General features: G+C 41.3%; 1 protein-coding gene across 2 annotated transcripts in view; it reads right to left on the reverse strand.

Moving 5' to 3' along the window:
* map2k6 (mitogen-activated protein kinase kinase 6) overlaps positions 1 to 13,655 on the reverse strand; it is a 44,590-nt gene extending 30,935 nt beyond the window's left edge. The window contains exon 1 of one of the 2 annotated variants that reach the window (XM_007903506.2): positions 13,483 to 13,655. In XM_007903506.2, coding sequence (XP_007901697.1) covers positions 13,483 to 13,498 — 16 coding nt within the window. In that variant the 5' untranslated portion in view covers positions 13,499 to 13,655. Of the gene's footprint in view, positions 1 to 5,371; positions 5,817 to 13,482 lie in introns of those variants that run through there. The other variant, XM_007903507.2, reaches the window with a different exon arrangement.
* Between the last annotated feature and the right edge of the window lie 9,364 nt (positions 13,656 to 23,019).

Here is a 23,019-nt window from a genome sequence, read left to right on the forward strand (position 1 = left end):
GTCCAGGGAAGCCTCCAATTCACAATAAAGCAATTGTGTCATAATTTCTTTCTTCCCTACTTGCAATTCCCTTACATAAAGATTACATTAAAAAAGGTCGGTCTTTTTTCTTCTGAACTACATATCTGACCCTGCATCAGAAATAATTGTGACTTCCATTCCAAAACGGTCCATAGAATGATAGCACATAGCTATGGTGCTGCATAATTATGCTCAATTGCTTCTAGCCCAGAACAAGCTATCTGGCAGCACCAAAATAAAATGATAGACAGTTACAGATCTAGATAACATCAGAATTGTTATCATTTTCTGAGAACTCATTCATAAAAAAAACTCTCCTATCGACTCAATTTCCGAATTGCGATACAGGAAAATGAGATGTCAGTAGGTTTCATTTCAGTTTTCAGCACTATGCCCCTATAACCTGTAACTCCCTGCCTCCATCCCTCCACCTTGTCCCCTATTTATCTACATTTAAATCCTATCTGGAAACCTACCTCTTCCTTCCTCGATGTCTAACCCTATGCTCCAAGACATTATGCTACATGAAGGGTGTTATATAAGCACAAAGTATTATTTTGAAATGTACAGGCCACAAGTATAAATTACTCACAGTTCAAGTAACAGTTTGATTCTGCTACAAAAACAAAGATCGCTGGGAACACTCAGCAGGTCAGACAGCATCTGCTGTCTGGCGTGGAGCTCTGAACATTGTACACTGTCCTGTCCACTGAACACCAATACTGTACCCAATTGCATCCAGATCACTGTAATATTGTGTTTTCTTCTCTTGTTCTAAAACCAGATCAGCTAAAACAGGAACTACATTTTTGCTCAATGGCAGAAAGAGACAACTTCCTAACCTGTATGAACAAGGAAGGTATTTAATAGCATAGAATAGTTAACATTGCATGTTATACCCCAATTTATTCCTCACTAAAACTATTACTCACCATTCAGTCCAATGAGCTCATTCCATTGCACTGCATACAACCTCACCTAATCCCAATTGCCAAATCCTTTGATATATCCAATTCAACAGAATCTACCCATCTCTTTCTTGAATCCCTCAATCAATTTCTTGTCCAGAGGTTTCTACGGCTCGAATACTGCACCTATGGCTGAGTACTCCTAAATGATATCACCCAGTGTCGTAACCAGTTTTATTCTGATAATCGCAAAGGATGGGTGAGGAGTGAGAAACACAAAGTGGAGAATTAATTCTTCTGCAAAATAGATTGCTTAAATATAGGAAAAATAAGTTGATTCCGCTAACCATTTGGACACAAAGGCAAGTGAGTCTTGCTTTTTTTAATTAAAGAAATAACCTCACTTTGCTTTTAATGCAAAAGTGAACTATTATATTTTAAAGGCTGTGCAATCCACCCAGTGCAGCAAGGTAGTAAACTGCAATATTAAAACTTGAGCAAGGTTTACAGTGTTCAGCTTCCACCCAGACAAAAATAAACACCTTTCGCTCAAGATATTTTCAGTACCTATTCCAAATCACAGGCTACGATGCTCCAGAATCACAAGTGTTCCAGCAGCTGAGGTAGACTTACAGCATACAAAGTTACTGCCTTACTTCATGCTGAACAGTCACGCAAGGAAAGATTGAACACTTGTTAAACGTGTCATTCTTTTAGTACAGATTTGATACGTTTCTCCCATTCATTCAATCTTTTTTTTCCCTTTTTCCATCAACTTGATTCTTTAAGCAGCTGCCCGGGAGGAGCAGAAGAGCAGTGCAAGTTGACTTGTTTTCCGACTGCCACTTCCCACACACTACAAAAGCACAGCACCTCACCTCTTGGTGACAATAACTCCTTAAATTTCTCCTCATTACCTCCCTGCTCAATGAGCCCCATCGCCTTTGTGAAGCACTTTGAGACTGACGTGAAAGGCACTATGTAAAGCAAGTTTTTGTTGGTGTCTCATTTCAAAAACATGCGACTGAGAAGGGACATCCCTGTGTCCTATCTGATGCACTATATAAGCGCACCAGCATCCTTTGTCACCAAGTTGTTGCAAATCAAAGTTTTTATTGTAAAGTCTAGTGACTGCATATTTTGTAGGAGAATGCAGAGGCCAATTTGTGTACAGCGATGTCCCACAAATAGCCATGATGTCAGTAACCAATTTTATCTGGGGGATTGCTGGCTGGGACACTGGGAGAAACTCCCCCCCCCCCCGAATAGTACCATGGGATCGTGCAGACCATGGCAGAGTGGGTTTCAGTAACCTAGTTGGTAACTGTGAAAATCGATTCTTGTGGGTGTCTGAATTTACCCGGTTGAGACGTTAGTTTCTCACCTACAACATCATTGTCCAGGTCCACTGTGATTCCGTGGGACAATGAAGCTGTGCTGCAGAAATAGCTACTACACTGTTAAGAAGCTCAGGTTCAGAAATCCCTTCTCTGTTCCTCAAACAAAAGACCCCTCGGTGTTAACACAATTTAAATCTCTTATTTTTTAAAAAAAAAGGTGACTAAACATGCAAAGAGGAGGCATTCTGGCAAAATTTCAAGGCAGGCAGGAAAGGGCGAGATGGAGGGGTTTCAAGAGAGAGTTCTAAAGGGAAGGGGAAATGCGTTGAAAGCTTGCCACTTCATGGTGTGGGGGAGTGTGGGTGGCATGAGTTGAAGGAGTGGGCATGGGAATAGAGTCACAGATGATCTGACAGAGAGGGTTGTGCGAGGCTGTGAAGGACCTCAGCTTCTGTTCCTAGACTGTTTTTTTGCAGTTACAGTATTTGCAATGGGACAAAGAAAAAGCAACATTGGCTTTGTACCAATGTTTGGAGTGGAAAGCACCAGCATTACAATTATAATAATAATCATTCGATAAACCACCTATAACATCTTAAACGTCTCAAAGCCCTCTTCAGGAATTTATTGTAATATTGTATCGGGACTGCAGCAAGCATTCACACACGTAGGGCATTCACAAGCTATTGAAAAAAACATGAGATAGCTTTTAATAATAGTGATAAATAGTCTTTGCATTTGAGTTAGCACGTTATCACGTCTTCGAGATGTCTCAAAGTGTTTCACAGAATATACTGTAAAGTGAATTGACTGTATATTTTGTGGGCGAAATGGGCAGCCAATTGCACACAGTAGGGTCCCACAAACATTTGTGGAATGAGTGACCAAATTATTATTACTTTTTATTTATTTACTTTTATGCCAACACGTTTCCCTGTTCTCTCCACAACGGAAGTGGGGGAACCTGCAGCAAACCAATTAACTTATTGATAGTCAGAACAATGAACATACAGAAGCTATTCACACTTAGATTAACAGTGTTCTTTCAATGGTGTGAGAAGCTTGTTAAGTATGTTTGCTTCTAAATATGGTCATACATCCTCCACACACGCACGCACGCACACAAACCTCGCAAGTCTCAAAAGTAATGCAATACTGAATTAATCTATGAATCCTTCCTTTAAGAGAGGCCCAATGGTTTGCTGGCACATTGGTCTGAAGCAGAGATTTGCACCCATATTACCCTTACACAGCAAGTTTCTATTCTCAACATGCAGCAAGTAGCAAATGGAAACTGGGTATTCTTTCTCTCCTCCCTCCCCAAACCCTCACTCTTCTGTGAATACTTGCAAAGCAATAACTGTCAAAACAGAGCAAAGGGAATTCAACAGAGAAAAAAGGTTATTATTACAATTTAGACTTCCTTTATGCAAATCTAAATTCCAAAAATATAATCACTTATTCACAAGAATTTTTATTTGGGATGATTCATCCACCATTTGTACTGGGGCAAAGGAAAACAGGAGATTATATGATGCATAAGTTAGTGTGATTATGCAAACCTATAAATATTAATAGGCCGTGTACAAAATATTGGCATAGTGTGCAAAGTATTGGCACGTAGCTTTAGAATGCTCAAATGCAACTCAAACATTAAACATTTTTTTTAAACTGAGAGACTTTAGACAAAAGGCCTACTGTGCCGGACATGGGCCAGATTGCAAAGAATTGGAGAGAAGGTGAACAAAAGCAGTAACAACAGTCAGGTGATGCAGTGCAAAGTATAATAATAACACACTGTACTTGGGTTTATATTTCAAAATATTTCTTGAAAACCACTAATGTATTGCATTTCAAATTTAAAGACCATATATAATATATATGTGCTGGTGAGGTTTCTAACAATGTGGCATATACAAAGGCAGAAAGATGACCGAATATGCACAAGGTGCTTCGAATGTTATTAAACATGAATTTTTCTATATAAAAAGGCAGGCAACACCTGCCCTCCTACTCAGTCAGGAACTGGTATGTAAAAATGTACAGATCAAAGAAACTTGCGATTCCAAGAAAGCAGAAAGAAAAATGGAAAAACATTAAGCAAGTTCTTTTGCCTGAGAATAAGTGGGCTGCATTGTACTTCTTGTAGCCAGCCAGTTGTTACTCTAAGATTACCCAATAGCGACCAGGCCACCAAACTGGAGTAAAATATCAATTTCCATCCATTTCCATCACACAATTAAAGCATTTTTTTTTGCAGCTGGACAATATATTGCCTCCTCACTGCTTTGAAACGAACGCTGAAACTTTAGATCAAAAAGTGCACTTTCAAAATTGCATGAAGCGTCCTTAAAAACGGCAACAGTGAAAATATTGCACCGACACATTATTTTATCAGCATCCTGCTTTATCATGCCACTAATGCACAGCTCTACGAACAACAACCGAGGCAATGCAAACGTAGATCCTGAGAACATGGCATCGAATTTCTACAAGGCAAACCGCTTTTTTTTTAAAAAAAAATCAGCAATCCCACTGCCTCGATCAAGCAAACCAGCACATGAGCAACTGGAGTGGAAGCGAATGCTCCGTTCCAAATGAACACTCCTAAGAACAGTGGGGCCATTAAACAGCGTGCATTTGAATAGGGAAGCCTCTGTACTGCAGATGTGAGCACCGATCGACGCAGGCCCTGCAAACACAGGCACGCAGGGTCACTTTTAAGTGGTGAAAATTGCATGCAACCGTGCAAATGGCAGCAAACCCCAGCCTCCCGAGGAGCTGGTTCCATTCGTCTCTGCAGCTCACGGTAACTCCCTGCTTTTAAAGTGTGCAGCAAGCAAGCTACTGGTTTTTTTTTAATATAATTTTTTTTTAAAAAATGTTGATTGTGCAACAGGGTTGCTTTCCCTCGCAGTAAACAAGTCAGCTCAAAAAATTCTGCAAGCGAGTGAGCTCCATCTAACTTTTCTAAACACACCCGCGCACACACACACATGCACACACGCACATGCACACACACACACACATGCACACACACACGCAACACTTAAGGTAAAATAATGCATTTTGTCCGAGCTCCTTTAACATTGCAAAACTTACTCCTGTCCATGAGTTCCCAGAAGTGCAGCTGAGGCGTGACGTGCCTTTCGGGGAAGTCTCATGCACAAACTCAAAGACCTTCGCTGAACTCTCCTCGGGGCCCCTATTCGCAGACTTGCAATTTGCACACCGCTTTGCAAAAGCTCGCTCTGCCGATTTGCTTGACAATGCTTTTCGGTCGCCCTCCTGCTCCCCTTTTTTTTGCACCCCCCCCCTCCCAGGCCACTCTGGCACAGACCAATGGCAATTTGCTTCCTTGTGCAAAGCCACCGCCAACAACGCCGGCTTTTCTCTTTCCTTTTGACTCAGCTGCCAGGAGCTCAGAGCAGAAGCTCTGCAGAGCGAAGAAGCCAATCTAAACCATGACATCACACAGGAAGTTGGAAAGCTGCCAAACAAGAGAGGCTACAGAGGTATGAGATTTTTTTTTCAAACCCCCCCCCCACACACCCAGTACTTAACAGTGACTTGCAATGGGGGAGGTTTTTTTTTAATTTCTCACGTTTTCTCGTCGTGTTTTTTTTCTCAAGCCATGTGTCCTGATTCCTTGCAAACTTTCAACATGATGCTGCAGCTGGACCTGAAGGAAATGCTGCGACGAGTAGGGGGGACCTCAGCCACATCAGGGGGGCAACAAAAGCAACTTTCCCCTCTCAGCAGATTTGTTTTAATACATGAATTCGTGTGCTCTCTCTCTCTCTCTCTCTCGGCTTTGCTCACCCAATGAGACGGTTGCACTCCCGGATCAGAAGTTGCACCGGCGACTGATGTTCTGTGAAAGCGTTTCAATTCCCGAATTTTAAAAAAAAGTTTCAGGTTTTGAACACTATTGGCAGTGGGAGGCCACAGAATGTGCTGCATTGTTACCACCCCCGTGTATCAACACAAATAACATATCTTACAAGTAACTTTACCTTGCAAGCACCACCCAGTAATAGCTGCACAAATAACTGTTGAGATTACATCATCAGCCACTTCTGCACTGGTTTGTCCTCAATATTCCTTTCCCATTTATTCATGATTCCCTCTATTTCTCAGTCTTCTGGCTATTTCTCTATAGTTATTACAGTTTATTTGTTTTAATTGACTTGTTATTTTGTTTTTCTGTTCTATGGTCACCCTTGTATAAATCAACAAAACGGAGCCACACGCATTACTACACCTCGCAGTGAACACAATCCATTATTTTATGGCATAGACTAGAAATAATAATAATCCTTGCATTTGATATAGCGCTTTTCACGTCTTCTAGACGTCTCAAAGCGCTTCACAGAGTATATTGTAAAGTGAATTGACTGTATATTTTGTGGGCAAAACACAGCAGTCAATTGCACCCAGCAGTGTCCCACAAACTGTCATGGATTGAGTGACCAATTTATTATTTTTTTTAATCCAAATAACAAAACAAGCTCATGTACCACCCACCAGGAAGACATATATTGGCACAGGCTTGTTTTGGCTTTCCCCTATGTTGACTCCTGTGAACACACCAAGGAATCTTAATACTGTAACAAAATAATCCTTGCCACTAACATAATTCCTATAAGGTTGAGAAGACCAAATGCACACACTGAGGTCACCAAACCTTGCCTCTAGCCAACCTGCACATAATACTCTCCAGAATTAGATGAATTGGATGTGTGCCTCTGAAGAAAGTGTGCATTCAATTCCAGGCTCAAGGAAACCTCCATGGGAAGATGGTATTGAATACATATGTAGAGCTTTCTTTCTGGCTTGGATACTCTTACGCATAGTGATGGGTCTCTGCATGTGCCAAAGACTGTCTGACCAAAAAAGCACAATATCAAGTGCAAGGATTATTTATTAAACATTAATCTAAATTTTCTACAAATACTTTTGTAATTCAATCACCCCCACCAACCTAAGAGGCAATCTATGATCCCAACACGCTATATATGCAAACAGAACAATGAGATAATTTGACTTAAAGAGACACTAGTGTCTGGTTGCAGAGGAATGCATTTATGACACCATTACATCAATCTTAACCACTGCTAAAAATAAATAACATTTTGTACAAACTTTAAACAAAATAGATAAAACATACACGCATTGCGAAGTCCAAGACTGAGGATGAATCTGCCACCAAATTGGCCAAAATCATTGAATAAATTTTTTCTTGGCAAACTATTTCTATGTTTTCCAAGAACCCAGCCCTCTCAAAAGATCCTCAATGAAGAGCCAGCAACCCTTTGACATCTGTGTCATAAAGTATTTTCTCAGTATAGCCTCCGCTCAGCAGGCTCTGGCCTGTTTCATGTCTGTTGCGTTGCCCACCCCATCAAGCGAAATTAAACACATATGTACCTCCTTTACATATGCATGCAATAATATAGAGGCAATGATTCACAAAACCAACTGAAAGTTTGCATGAGGATAGGTGAGACAATAATTGTGGTATGTGGGTTTTTCAAAGAAAATGCCCTCCACCCCCCCATTTCCCAGAACAACTGGCAATGTGGTTGCTATCAAATTGCATCACCTGAAATACAGAACGCAAATTTTGCCTAACCAAAGGACTGGGAGAAATGGTTCAAAGTCCACAAAAGACATTTTATGTGCAGTGCAAGAATGGAAGTTCTCCAACCCAAGGCTAACCTAACCCACAAGTACCCATTTGAAAATAACAGATCGTCATTTAAATAGACCACACAGGTTTCAACACAGACCTACATAAAAAAAACTCAAGGGAATGGAAAAACATGAACTTTGATTTTCTGCTTCAAGGAAGCAGGTGGCCACATCTTATGAGTAATGGGATCCAGGTTCTTAATATACCAGAAATCACATCCTGTTGATCGTATCAAACACATCTACAACTTCATTTTCCCTACATCTGTCTATTTGACTGTTCAGTATGATCCCATTATAATATAAAAAATCCTGTGTTTTCAAGAGAGATACAGTCGCAGTGTGTTAAGAGCACCGATATATTACAGATTGTCCGGAACCATCTTTTTTGTGCGTCTGAACACAATGAACACATATGCCATGAGGCAGACGTGCTAAGCATTTTCCCAAAAGGATCAAATAATAAATACCAAAAGGGACCGTCACTTCTCTGTGCCACTCCTAAACACTTTCAAGTCGGTCAAGGACCTGACAGTATCAAGAGTTTACGACAGTCCGATACCAGGTTTCTTCCACTAGGGGCTCCCAGTGATCTACTGGAGAAATCATCCTGTCCACAAACACAACCAAAATACTTCACACCATAGCAAAATCTTGGGCTTCAGAAGTTCTTACTCCTGAAAATTTGGACATTCCAGAAAGAAGAATGATGATTAGTTTACTCTACAATTACTCTGCTCTGAGGCTGAAACCAATTCTTTACACAGATGGCAGCAACAATGGGAAGAGTTGGTGCATCAAATCTATTCCAGTAAATACCAAGCATGTACTGAACACCACAGATGACGCTCATCATCTCCAGAAATGTAACTGAGTAGTTAATAGTGGCAGAAGGTTATAAAATTCCTCTTGCAACATAACCCACATAAATTGTTAGTTCCAAATTGGCACTGATAGTATAATGCAGGGCAGCTCTTTTAAACAGGCACCTGTACGTTTGAAACCTGAGCCTGAATTCCAGCATCAGGTTTCAAACACATTAGAGTTCGGGTGTTATTTCTGTTGCCACGTTGGACTTCTCTTCGGTCACAGCTTCTGCGGTATTCATTTCAAGCCCTGTAGCAAAGCATTTAGTAAACAAGGTGATCTGATCTTGTTGTGCATTCTTCATCTTTTCAAATCTTTTGATGTTTCAGAATTTAACTTCAACTTTTAGTTTGTACTTTTTTTTGCCAAGTTATGCAAAAACATTTTGCCATGGAAAATAACTGGGAAGCAAAGATACTCTGGATTTGCCACACAGCGCAGATTAAAAGTACAATAGTTGTCTTTTAAAAGTCATCTCCTGTAATCCCATAAATTGACACACGCCACTACAGTAATTGCATGATATGAAGTCATTCATTCGCCTTTGTGTACTAATGCACCTTATGCACGGCATCGAAATACAAGTTTGTTTCAACTGCTGATTGAATTATGCTTCTATGAAGTGGCTCCACACCCATATCTGATAAATTCAGTTGATTACATCCTGTTGCCTTTGCCTTCATTTTTCCATGTTTCAGAACTGCTGGCTAACCCTAGGCTGAATTCTGTACAGATCAACAGTTGTTCATTCACAATGAAAAAAGTAGTCATTTACCATTATAATGATACAATCACAAACAGAACTGAGGTGAATGGTTGGGTTTTTTTCGTGGTAAATTTGAATAAGTGAGGAACATTGGCCAACAGACTAGAACTCACTGTTTTCTTTTCCAAAATAGCACCATAAAATGTTTTAACATCTATCTGGAGTATCAGAAAAGGCAGGAACTTAGTTTAACATTTCATCCAAAATATAGCACTTTTGATAATGCATTTAGTACTGCATTTTAATTTTAGGATAGATTATGAGCTCAACTCATGGTAAAGAGTACAATCCCATAACATTCCTCATACAAAGGTAAGAGTCAACTGAGCCAAACTGATACACAAAATATTCTTTCAAAAAAAATTTCTATGACAGCCCGACATCAAAATCTAAACTTCCAGCTTTTCAAATTGCCAAAGGCTTCCTAATCAATAGGCCTTGACACACCCATTTTGCACTTCCTATTTGCTTTACAGTATCTGCACCCACACACATTGCAAGTTATTTCTATAAATGTAGGTTGCTAGACTGAGCACAGTTTACACATCCTTAGGATATCATTATTCCCACAAAATATAGTCAATTCACTTTACAGTATATGTATACAACGTGCTTTGAGACGTTTCAACAACCTGATAATATCTATACCTATATCAAATGCAAGGATGATTATTATTAGCAGATGCTAGTATCCTAAACTGCAGCAAGAGTATCTCAGATACAATCTGAGAGCCTAATTGGCACCAACAAAGTAAAACTGTAAGACTTGTAACATGGCCTTTGAAACACTAAACTACACAGATTAAGATTGGTCTCAAGGCATCTGGAAATATAATCCAACCAAAAATAACTTGCATTCATATAGAGCATATGAACATCTAAAAGCACTTCTGAGAAAAATGTCTCAAAGATAATTACTAAATGCCATTGATCTGAAGTAAAGATGCCATTGATCTGAATCTTTAACAAGTGTCTCAAACAGCCTTCTAAGAGACACAGCAGAAACTCAGCAAATCCCTCTCAATGTAGGAAGTTCTTGCCACTGCTCAGAACCTAACCCTGACAATTCACCTTACAATGCAAACTCACAATTTTGGAGACTGAAGGTGTGAAACTGTGTCTTACCACGCCGTGGTGCTGTTCTGTCCAGCTAAATTGCCCAACTGAACTCATTAATTTTCCCCAACAGCCAGAAAACAAGGAATTTCCCCAACACTGTCAGAGTGACAAATAGCAAAACTGATTACTCAGCTTTTTGACAAATTGATTCACAGCACAACGTTGTAAAACAGACAATAAATCCCTTACAAGAGTGGACACACAGCATCATACACATGTTCCTCAGACCAGAGTCTTTCACCAAATTAACCTAACGTATACAGTCCTCTCCAAATGCAAACCCAAGTTTTCAAATGTGTTTACATTGTTCAAATGAGTTGGCATTGTTTGCAGCACAGATCACGTGGCATACATCAGCTGCACGTTTTGAATAAATTATATTTTGTAAAGCGTCTCAAGAAGTTTGTTTTTACATGAAAGGCACTATTAACTGTAAAGTTTTGTGAAGCATTTTGAGACATTTTGATGAGGTGCAATATCAAATGCAAAGATTAACATTATTCCTACTATAGAAATGCAATGTATTATTTATTATTAAATTGCATCAAATTAGGGATGTTACTACCTATATTGCTTGCTGTGTTGCACAAAAACATTTAAGTGACAAAGAAAAATTGGCTTTTCTACAACTTTCTATACATAACTTCTAACACTCATTACGTTTTTCCACTTAGATACTTATAGGGTTCTTTTGCTGGTCCCGCAAAGGCACATTGAAAAAGGAACAGTGTACAATAAAGCTAATAATAATAATTCTTGCATTTGATATAGCACTTTTCACGTCTTCCAGACGTCTTAAAGCGCTTCACAGAATATACTGTATATTGTGAATTTACTGTATTTTTGTGGACGAAACACGGCGATCAATTGCACAGTAGTGTCCCATAAACAGTCGTAGATTAAGTGACCAAATTATTATTTTCTTTTAAAGATTATTATCCCCGGAAAAGCGATCTGCCAATCGACTAACAACCGGATTCCTGCTTGCTGCTAGGTAAACAGAGGGTGTGAAGTAAGGAAACTTGCCCAATATTTTGCCCTGCCGGAAATCGAACCCAGGTCTCTCGCTTGCGAGGTGAGTGCTCTAACCACTGAGCTACAGGACTCTACTGTACCTGGACATAATGTGGAACACAAATATGTGGAACAATGCAAAGTGATATAGTGAATGTACATAACTGGAAAATGCCATTAGGTACCTTATATCTGCCTGGTCCCAACAGAGCCCCCTTCAGGATGTTTACAAATTTCCCACTCCCAGTACACTATTTCTTATGAAATAAATGATGGAATACCCCTAAGTGATCAATCATAGACATTCATAGGCTGTGAAGTGTGAAGCTTTGCTCGCAGGACTGAAAGAGACCAGATAGCGCAATGCATTTACACAGAAAACTGTTCGATCGAAAAGATTTTGTGTGGGTTTATCTTTTAAAACACCATCAGATTGATTCATTCACACACCCAAAGGGAAAAGGTGCAGCATGAATCACATCCGAATGCCTTGAAAGCTTTTTTTAAAAAAAGTAGAGTACTGTATACCAAGTTTCTATGACCACTAAGTCTTGTCCAATAAGACAGCCAGTCAACATCTAAACTCTCGTTTCCTGTCAGATTTCCAGTCGCCCACTCTGGTACCTTTCTGTGACTGTTTGCAATCAAGCAATGCACTGACCATGACTCACCGCCTCCATTCAGGAATATTACACTCTGCTCAATGCTGACTCACAGCCATGGCTGCAGTACAGTCACACAGCGAGCAGCAACAGGAAATAAAAATACTGCAGGGGCGATCCAATTGAAAGCTGAAATGGAAAATAAGGTAACAAAGCGCGCACATACACATGCACCAGACACCAAGTCAAATTAGATGTTCGTATTCCTATGGCAACTATTGTGCAATTAAACCGAGCATCTTTGTGATATTTCCTTTTGCCTAATGCAGGGTTTTGCATTTCTCGTCATAAATAACTCAACAAAATCGTCCCCTGAGAGAGAGAAATGTTTGTGGCACTTAATCTGGAAAATTTCTCAAAAAACCTACGGGAACATCTTCCTTTAAAAACATTAGACTAAATAGTGGGTGGAATGGGGATCAAATAGAGGCTTTTTATTATCTGAGGTATAGCGTTTTTGTTTAAATGAAGCGATCCCAGTTTGTTTTTCTTCTTGTCACCTGTGCAATCGATTTGCACCCGACGGAATGATATGCGATACCATAAACCAATCAATGTGCCATTAATTGCTCGAATGAAACGAGTGCGACAATGGTTAATGAATGCAAAGGGGAGTAAGTTGGGAATATCGAAGCCTTCACTGCAAATCAAACCCAATCGTTTACCGGATGATGCCTCGTGATTGTTGCCCAGACTTCAAATAGTGACGAGAGAGTTAAAGTAAAGAAGGTATGAGTAAAGAATTCAGTTGGTATTACGATTTTTTAAAAAAAAACCAAGGCTAATAAAATATTAATAGAAGGGCTTTTTATATTTAATAAGTGAATTTAGTGCAGGAGAACATAAGCAAACGCCACAACAATTGTTTACATTATAATATATATATTATAATATATATATAATATAATACACATCATATTGTGCATTATACAATGTGTTATATGTTGTATCATATATCATATAATACACCTTATATTATATATGTGAGATAGTATGTATATGTAAAGTATATCTGAGGCGCTTGAGGACTTAAAACATAAATAAATAATTCTGACAGGGCGCTGTATTTGAATGAGTTGTAACTCTCTTACCTTTGGAGAGAGACATGGTGGATCCTAGAATATGACTCAACTTCTTCTGCAGAAAGCAAAATAGATCCCCTCCAAAAANCACCCCCAAAAACACCCCCAAAACACCCCAACACCTGCACGTTTAAAGTGAGAAAGTCTTGACTTGCTTCCTTCTGCCTTTCCAACCACAGAAACTCTCACAAGAGGGAAATCTTTCCCCAGGAGGGGAGGGGAGGGAGGGGGACGAGTTGAATGTTGTCAGTGAGGCAGTCAGCGCGGGGGGGGGGGGGGGGTGACAGGCGGTGTGGCTTTGCGGGGCCTCTCCGCCTGTGTCGTTCGCTCTGAGAGGCCGATGTTACCTCAGGGATTCACATTTAAACGGCTCGGGCGCCGCTTATCCTTCGCCTGAACTCAACCGCGTTAAATAATTGTTGACAATTTCTCTCTCTCTCTCTCTCTCTTTATGGCCCAGGCCGCACCGGCCCTCTTCCCGCCTTCCTCTGACGGACAGCCGCCTCCGCCAATCGCGTGGCGGGCCCCGGAAGGGCGGGACGCCGGAGTCAACCAATCGCCGCCGACAAGCGATGGGAATGGACGGGCCGAATTGACGGACGGATCCGCGGACCTATCGGAACGTGGCGTGGCGGTTGCCTGACGACCGCGGCGCCAATCACGCCGCCCAACGTCACGGGGAGGAGCGGGGAATGAGGTGGCGGGGGGGGGGTGGAGTTTGGGCACCCGCTGTGATGGCGCGCGGAGGGTCTTCCCCTGCGTCGTTTATGGCGGTTTGAATGTTAGATTCAAACAATGCCGAGTCGAGGACGACAGACGGGTAAGTTGTGTTGCGGGCGGACTCAAATGTTATCCCGTTTTCGTGACAAAAAAAAACGCCCTCCGGACAGAGGCGCTGTCGGCGCTTCGCTCGTGACAGCGAATTGATCGACGGCGCCGTCAATCAGGCGCCAGGGTGCCGGCCCCGGCGGCACTGCGCTCTGATTGGCGCACAGAGCCGTCAATCAGGTCGGTGGACCGCGCCAATCAGCAGAGAGCGATCTGACGATCCAATCCCGCCCCCTCCCCCCGAGTTTGCGCAGTAGCAAATCCATTGCTCAATGTTGCGAGTTCACGTAAGGTGATATTTATCAATAACAGTAATAATAATCCTTCCGTTTGGTACAGCGTCTTATCACGTCGGGAGGACGTCTCAAAGCGCTTCACCAGACCCTCCTCCTCTTTGACCGTGCCATCAATCACACTGCTTCCCCCACCCTCCCGCCCGTTACCCTCCACCCTCCCCAATCCTGAACCCCCCCACCCCCTCAGCTCGGGTCCGAAACACTAACTGTCCAGCGCCTTGGGACGTCCTCCCGACGTCAAATGGAATGACTGTGTATTGATAGGCAAGCGTCCGAACAGCAATGTCCCACAAACAGCCATGAAACGAACGACCAACGTTGTTTGGGGAGGTTGTCGGCGAGGAGACCGACAGAGAGAAACTCCTTCCTGTTTTCAAATAGTGCCGTGGGATGTTTAATGTCCACCTGAACAGGCAGATGAAACCTCGGAGTAACATCTCATCCGAAGGAATTTCTGTGCCACCGGCTGCCACCCCGCCCCCAAATGACCTTATGCACGACGAATATCTCGTCCTCTTCCTATTTGTCTGATATAAGTTTGAACTTATTCACATAACACTCAGCTATGGTGAGGGATTTGTTAAGCTAAAATCAGTTTAAATGATATCCGCCCATGTCTAATGCAGCTAGGTGTGGCTACTGGAAGGTTTCAGGGCCATTTAATGAGTCAGACGGCAGCAGAAACACCCAGAAACAGTGGAAATCTTTGAATCCAACTGCCACACCATGTAAACATGTAAACAGAAACCTGTTTTTTTTAAAAAAGAAAAAAGCTCCAATTTTTCTTTCCACGGACTGAGGCTGAATTGTGAACAATTGTTCCTGGAAGCTATATAAACCAGTTTTTATGTTTAAATAACACATTGTTGCGTAATTTGGAGTAAACCAGTTCCTAAAATTTGTTTAACCAATATGTACTTTTCCAAGAACATAGCTGTCAGCCTAGCTCAGTTTGGTGACATTCTCGCTTCTGAGTCAGAAGGTTTCGGGTACAAGCCCCATGTCTGGACTTTTGAGTTCACACACAATTTAGGCTCCAGAACAGTGCTGGGAGAGTGCTGGAATGTTAGAGGTGCTATCCTTTGGAATGAGACATTCTGCCTCTTCAGGTTGATGTTAAAGATCCCTTGGCACTATCTGAAAAAAGAAGAGCTTGTCCCAGTGTCCTGGCTGACAAACCCTCAGATAAAATTGGTCATTCACTTCATGCCTGTTTGTGGGACATTGCAACATGCACTTTGGCTGCTGCTTTAGCCTACAAAATACACAGTCACTACAATTTACAATAATAATAATCCTTTCATTGATATAGCGCCTGATCATATCTTCGAGACATCTCAAAGTGCTTCACAGAATATACTGTAAGTGAATTGACTGTGTATTTTGTGGGCGATAGCGGCAGCCAATTGCACACAGCAGTGTCCCACAAACAGTCGTGATTGAATGACCAAATTTTTTTAAAAAAAGATTATTACCCCCGGTCAATCTTTTGAGGCACTTGGAAACGCCATCCCGATGTGAAAAGTGCTACATCAGATTATTTATTATTGAATGCAAAAGGCCACATTTCCAAATAGAATTCCAAGGTATGCATCTCTTTATTGATGGTTTAACACTTTGTTTTCTGTTTCTACTCAACTTCTCCCCTTAATCTTTGCTCAATCCTCTCACTTCCATATTTTTGCCTCATTATGCGCTCCCAGCTCCCAAGTGCTGAACCATCCTCAATATTAACCTTTAGTCAACTAATTCTTACGGCTATTTGTGGAGGATATTAGGAGGTTGTGTGGCAGGAAGGTTAGCCTGCTTACTCCTCAGCACTTTGCTCACTTTGTTTATATCTCTTTTATAGAATAAAACTGGACTAGTCAAGAGATGCAATTACTAAGGCTCATACAACAGTTTTCCAATGATAAAAGAAATATGAACAATTAAAAGCAAATCGTATTATATGAACCAAAATGTAATAAAGCACACAAGCACTGTCCTGACCACAAGTGCTACAGTTTTCTTTTCCAGTATGCAAACATGTTAGTTAATATGAACTAACAGCTGTTTGAGGAACAAAATTCAGTCATGTTCCTTGCAGCTTTGTTGGTAAGTAAAAGTTGCAATTTGGCGCTAACTCTCCTGCAACAGAGCACTGCAAAGAGAGTGTGGACTAGAGCATGAAGACAACAACTTGTATTTATATAGCAACCCTCATGGTAACGTCCCAGATCGTTTGACAATGGCGGAGCACGACGTCAAGCGAGGAGGAAGACAGGAAGATAAGAGCCATTCTCAAAGTCATACGCAATATAACTAATGGTGTAATCTCTAAGGTGAGACCATGCAAGAAACCAGTTTCCAATTTAACACTAACTTTCCAGAATTCTACACACTCACCTTTATACATAGGGCACCCTTCACACAGGACAGTGCTGCATTGTGTTCTGAAGCATAAATGTGCTGTTCTACAGAGCAACCGGATGTGGTGTTACTGGGCCAGGTAAGTATTCACAATAAACAATAAGATTACATTTATATAGCACCTTTCACGTCGGGAGGACGTCCCAAGGCACTGGTCAGTGTACAGCATAAAACACTCATAATGGAAGAGAAGCCCATCCAGAACTGGTCTTCTATACTATACCAATTTTGCTGGTTGCAGCTTTGTCAGGATGTTCGCAGACAACAAAGAGCACACGATTCACCTTCCGGAGAAAGAGTTTGTAGAGCAAAGGTGTGATCTAATAAAGTTTTAAGTACATTTTACATCACCAATCTCAACTTTTTCTTTTCTTTCCATGGGGTAGGAGAACTCCCCCAACAACATTTGAATTGTTTCCACCATCAACTCGAAGTTTGAAATTTGGAATACGTTTTACCAAACACTTTTCTGACATAATACCTTCCTCCCTTCTCTCTCTCTCGTGCATTTCAAACAGACCGGGGTGAGGTCATGTGGTTTTAATTGGTTCATAACCAGTAGAGCAGAGCTGGGATTCTGTACTGTTATCTTCCCCACTTTTTTGTCCAGTGAGGGAAACAATACATCCTTAGAACAAGTGGAAATGCTTTATGACATACCGAGCACCTAGAGTTGAAAACAATCTATAGGGTTCTTATAGATCCAATTGTTTTAACCCCCCCCCACACACACACACACTCCTCTTTTGTGTGAAAGTCCCAGAGCACCACTTCGCGAGTGTAGCAGTTGAATTCAGGAGCTCACTGCATGGGAAATCTCTGGTGCAAACCTCATCCCTGTCTCTGTTTGGAAGGATGTTGGAACGTTCCTGAGAGTAAGAGTAAGCAATATGCCAACCTAGGGTTATGGTAAAACCTTCGTAAACAATTTTTTTTTTAAAAAGTGAGTCAACAATACTGTTGAGTGAGTCAACAATACTACATAATGTCACTTTATACTTCCAATATTACACGGATCTCTAATGGTGTTTTTTTTTTAGATCTCATGTAAAAAAAAATCTCAAATTTCCTGGATTGCACCATACACCAAACTACAAATTATGTGAAAAGTAGAATTCCAGGATTACTTCATACTTGGTTTCTTATTCATACAGCATATTACAGTATATCAAGAGTATTTTTTTTTCTAAAAAAAAACCCCCAGCTACAGCACTGAGAACACACCAGCCTGGTTTCCGTGTACCGATTGCTCCCGAGTGTTATAGGATTATGTTGTGCGATGCTGAGGAAATAGGTCCTCCCTCTGTCGTGTTTGTCCTCCTGTTTGGGTGTGTGTGCGTCTTGCAATGGTTTGCACGCATTCGTGTGTGTGTTTCCCTGCGAGTGTTTTATCACTTCCTCTGCAGTGAATAGGTCCACAGTAGGTAGTGGCGTCAGTGACTCGGGAAATTACTCCTCAAGAGTGACTCACGTATTTTATGGTCTCTCCACAGACCGTTTGGTCTGGGTTCACTATCCTTCAGGAAACGTCTTAGGAAACGTTGAGTACTGTTACAGAACGAAATAGGATCTGCCCTCACAACCCCTCTCTGCGAGGCAGACAGTGAACACAGCGAACCAGTGAGACTGGACCGGTTTCAAGGCAAACGTCTTATTCCCTGCGCCATCCCAGACCTGATGTCATGTAACGACCATCGAAAACAAATGTAACCTGACTTCCTCCCGATTAGTCTGGAAGGCAGGACTGTGCTGTGGGAAATGGATGCTTTCTGTGCACCACTTCTTTATACAGGAGGTAGGATTCCAATGGCATGAAAAGTGTTTGGGCTAAAAAAAAATACTGCACAGTATATCCACTCAGCAGAGCAGCACCAACTGTACAGCACCGACCCATATTTCTGAAACTGGTGGGTTTTATGCTCAATTTGTGTCTCGCCCATTCAGCCTTCCTTGAAGCAAGGAAACTCCCGAGGCAGGAGAGAAGAAAGTCATGATGCATTGGTTACATTTTGCCCATAAGATATAGTCGATTCACTTTACAATATATCCTGTGAAGCACTTTGAGACATCTCAACAGCGTATTTCCAGTGCCATGGGACATCCTCCCGATGTGAAAGGCGCTATACAAATGTAATTTTGTTGTTGTATTAAGTGCTATATCCAATGCTAGGATTATTGTATACTGTATTATAATTTGAAAGGGTGCGGAGAATGAGATGTTCGATGCAAATGAGATGTTAGATGGAAACAATTGCTCTCCAGTTTCTGATCTACGGGTGTGTACAAGACAGGTGCCACCTGGGGAGCTGCTGCCTGGGTAACAGCTTGTTTATACAGCTTTTTTATTATTATTATAATTTGAAAGGGTGCGGAGAAGAACAAGGCTGATACCAGCCTAAACGGGATGTTGATGAGCTATGAGGAACGACCAAGAGAAGCTTAAGGTCTACTGTCTGAAGAGAGAGCAGTTGAGGGGACGGAGTGGGGGGATGGTTGTGTCACATTTGTGTCATTTTCAGCACAATGAAGTTTTTGTGACGCTTTGCGAAGGACATGAATGCAATGTAAAACTTTTGCCATCAAGAGTTCCATGGGTAGCAATGTTTATATCACATTTTGAAACAAAGTGCAGGGAAGGGAGCCTGATGAAATACTGTACCTCATTTGAACAGTTGCAAATCAAGTATCTGCTCTTTTCTCACCAACCACAAGATGGCTCCCTTGATTGGGAATGACCCAATGACTTTCAGACAGAAAATAAATGAGCTGATTCAAAGGTTGAAAGGGTCTGCCACGACTCAAAAACAGAGCAGAGTCCAAACTCTCATCACAGGGTACGTGAAAATGAGGTTTATTTCATGGTAATGTTTCACTCTTTAGCAGGCGATGTGCTGCACGCAATCATTCAATGAAGACAACTTTTTTATAAACAGGACAGAAAGCTCAGTCCGTACAAGTACCTATGGGCCCGTTCAACACCTTGTCCTTTCAAGCTCAAACCTTAGGGAGAGAGGGGTGGGGGGTTGGGAGGCAAGCAGATCTTATTAGGATTTAGTGGGGGTTGAAATGTCTCCAAGGTGATCTATACCCTAAAGCTATGCAGGTTGGCATTAATTACAAAAGAGTTTCAAATGAAGAAAGCCCTTCGGATTTTATGATCTCATCCTGCCAGAATATCTGTTTCCCTACAGTATTCCCATGACAGCATCAGCCTGTTTCTTAAATGAGTCCAGCAACTTGCCAAGGCATTATTCATGGTTGACCAGCCAGCCTGGCTCCTCAGTAAGCCTTAGAAGTGTCAACATGTCCTAAACCTGGTGTGAGCCAAAACTCCAATGGGTAGGGCAGTCCTCGCTGGACAAGCGTAGTACCAGGAAATGTACAAGTGCTTGGTACTGGTAATCTGCAAGGTTACCACAAGTACTATTCATTTGTTTTCTTTTTTAAAAAAAGCTGTATAAACAAGCTATTACCCAGGCAGCAGCTCCCCAGGTGGCACCTGTCTTGTACACACCCGTAGATCCGAAACTGGAGAGCAATTGTTTCCATCTAACATCTCATTTGCATCGAACATCTCATTTGCACAGTGGAGGAACAGTTTAGAGAAGAGAGAGACAGAAAGCCCTCCATCATTTTTGCAAACAACGACAAATTACATTTGTGTAAGTGCCTTTCAAGTTGGGAGGACGTGCCAAGGCGCTGGACGGTCAGGGATTTGGACCTGAACTGGGAGTTGGGATCAGGAGGTGTGGAGGGCAGGAAGTGTAGGGATAGGAGGGTGGCCGAAGTCATGGACGAGAGGAGAGTCTTAAGGCGGGCTTTGAAGGAGGCAAAGGAGGGAGTGAGGTAAAGATACTGTGGGATGGAGTTCCAAAGGGTAGGGGCAGAAAGCCTGAAGGCCCGACCACTGGTGGTAGAACAGTTGGGTTAAAAGCTAGACAATAGCTCAAATAATGTCAAATTGCATTTCCTCTACTCCTGTCCCAAATAAGAAGTTGGTTCTTTTATTCATTTACTATTTTTGTACTACTGATTGGGAGATGAGGTTGTCGAGGATGATTTGAGTGCTCACAATTGGAACATCTTTCCTCATTTTTGCAACCAGCATCAATCTGACCTGAGAAAGACTGAGGTGGGGAAAATGTGTCATTTTTCTGTCAAGGCATCTCGCACCATAATGAACACAAATAATTACCAATAAACAAGTCTATAGTTATTGAGTTTATTGCATCAAATACTTAGAATCCTGGTATTATTCCAAGATTACCCAAATCCTCTCTAGGAGCAATTGCAGAAAACACACCACTCACTAACTGCAGCAAACTCTCAAAGTGACAGAACATCAGGCACCTGCAGTCAAAGCAACTGTTCTCAAAGCAGGAATAGGATCAATGCAACAAGGATTTAGTGCTGATTTTGAAGGTTTCTTGACAGACTGTGTGGTCCACTCCAGCCCTATCTCAACCTAGCTCAGTTGAATAGTTACAGTAGAACACAACAATGATAAATGGTGGCATTAATTTACAAATGAAACTCTTAAAGCATAACATTGTATACTTTTTACGTTTACAAGACCATAAAGACATAATTGCGCTGAGAGTATCTTACTGACAATCCAGCTGGAATCACTTCACTCCGAGAGGATTTACTGAAGCTTATAACCTTCATCTATTTCAACAACAGCTTGTGGTTAAATAAATCCAAGGCTGGAGCCAAGCAGATACCGGGTTTAGCTCCAGAATTAATTATGCTTCCCGTTTACTGTTTAGCTGACTGCAGAATACAATATTTTACATTGAATGTCTTGTACTTTCTGTGAAGTGAATGAAGCTAAGAATCTAGCTGACGTTTCAAAAGTACAAGTGATTTGTCACTTGGTCCATCAATTGCATTGCTCTCGCTACTTTGTTGAACTCACCAGGAATTGGAGATTAACATTTCTAGAGCTGCCAACCACGGAGTCCTGTAGCTGAGTGGTGAGAGCACTCAACTCGCAAGCGAGAGGATATGGGTTTAATTCCTGGGAGGGGCGAAATGTTGGGCAAGTTTCCTTACTCCACAAGCCTCTATTCACCTAGCAGTAAGTAGGAACCCGGTTGTTTGTCGATTGGCAGATTGCTTATCCAGAGGTAATAATTCCTTCAAAAAAAATAATAAATAATAATAATAATTTGGTCACTCCACGATTTTGTGGGATATTGTGCTATTGGCTGCTGCATTTCGCCCACAAAATATACAATCAATTCTGTGAAGCCCCTTGAGATGTCTCAAAAACGTGATAAGGCACTATATCAAATGCCAAGGATTATTATTATTACCTTTAGTACCAGATATCAGAAGTGTTTTTTCAAAGATGCAAAGCGTGTTAAACACAGCTATTCTCCAGCTGCTTCAGACAGCTTCTCTGAGGCACTAACCTCCTCCAACTAGTCTTTGCCTGTGAGATAGATAATTTGGGCCTAAAAAATTAAAATGACAACACAGGTACAGTGATCTAATAATCTTTGCAATTGATATAGCACCTTATCAGATCACTGAAACTTCTCAATGTACTTCACAGAATAAAATTGTGCAGAATTGTGAAAAAAAATCTTAAATTCGGTCTTAATTTGGAAGCCGGTACTTTTAAAAATTGTGTGAAATTGGCTTCCAAATTAAAATTGAATTCAAAAAGGCCATCAATTCTGCACAATCTTAATTTGTTTTAAGGCCAAATGGTTTCACAGGCTAAGACTTACATTTTAATTTGGAGTCACTGAATGGTTAAGCTCCAGTGACTGCACTGTTCTAATCCCTCTGAGACTTTACCCTGCGTGAAGGGCATTATATAAATGCCAGTTGTGGTTGTTGAAATAGAAAGTCTTGTAAACTGTAAAAGTTTCAGACTTGAATTTCCATTGCATTTTTTAAAAAAAAACTATTTTTATCACTGTGTGTGTGTGTGTGTGCTTCTCAAAGTGAATTATGTCTGTGCTGAGGAATGGAACAAGTTTCCACTTTCTGGCCTCCA

The sequence above is a fragment of the Callorhinchus milii genome, unplaced genomic scaffold (genome assembly GCF_018977255.1).
Source record: "Callorhinchus milii isolate IMCB2004 unplaced genomic scaffold, IMCB_Cmil_1.0 Scaffold16, whole genome shotgun sequence".
NCBI classification, from domain to species: Eukaryota; Metazoa; Chordata; class Chondrichthyes; order Chimaeriformes; family Callorhinchidae; genus Callorhinchus; species Callorhinchus milii.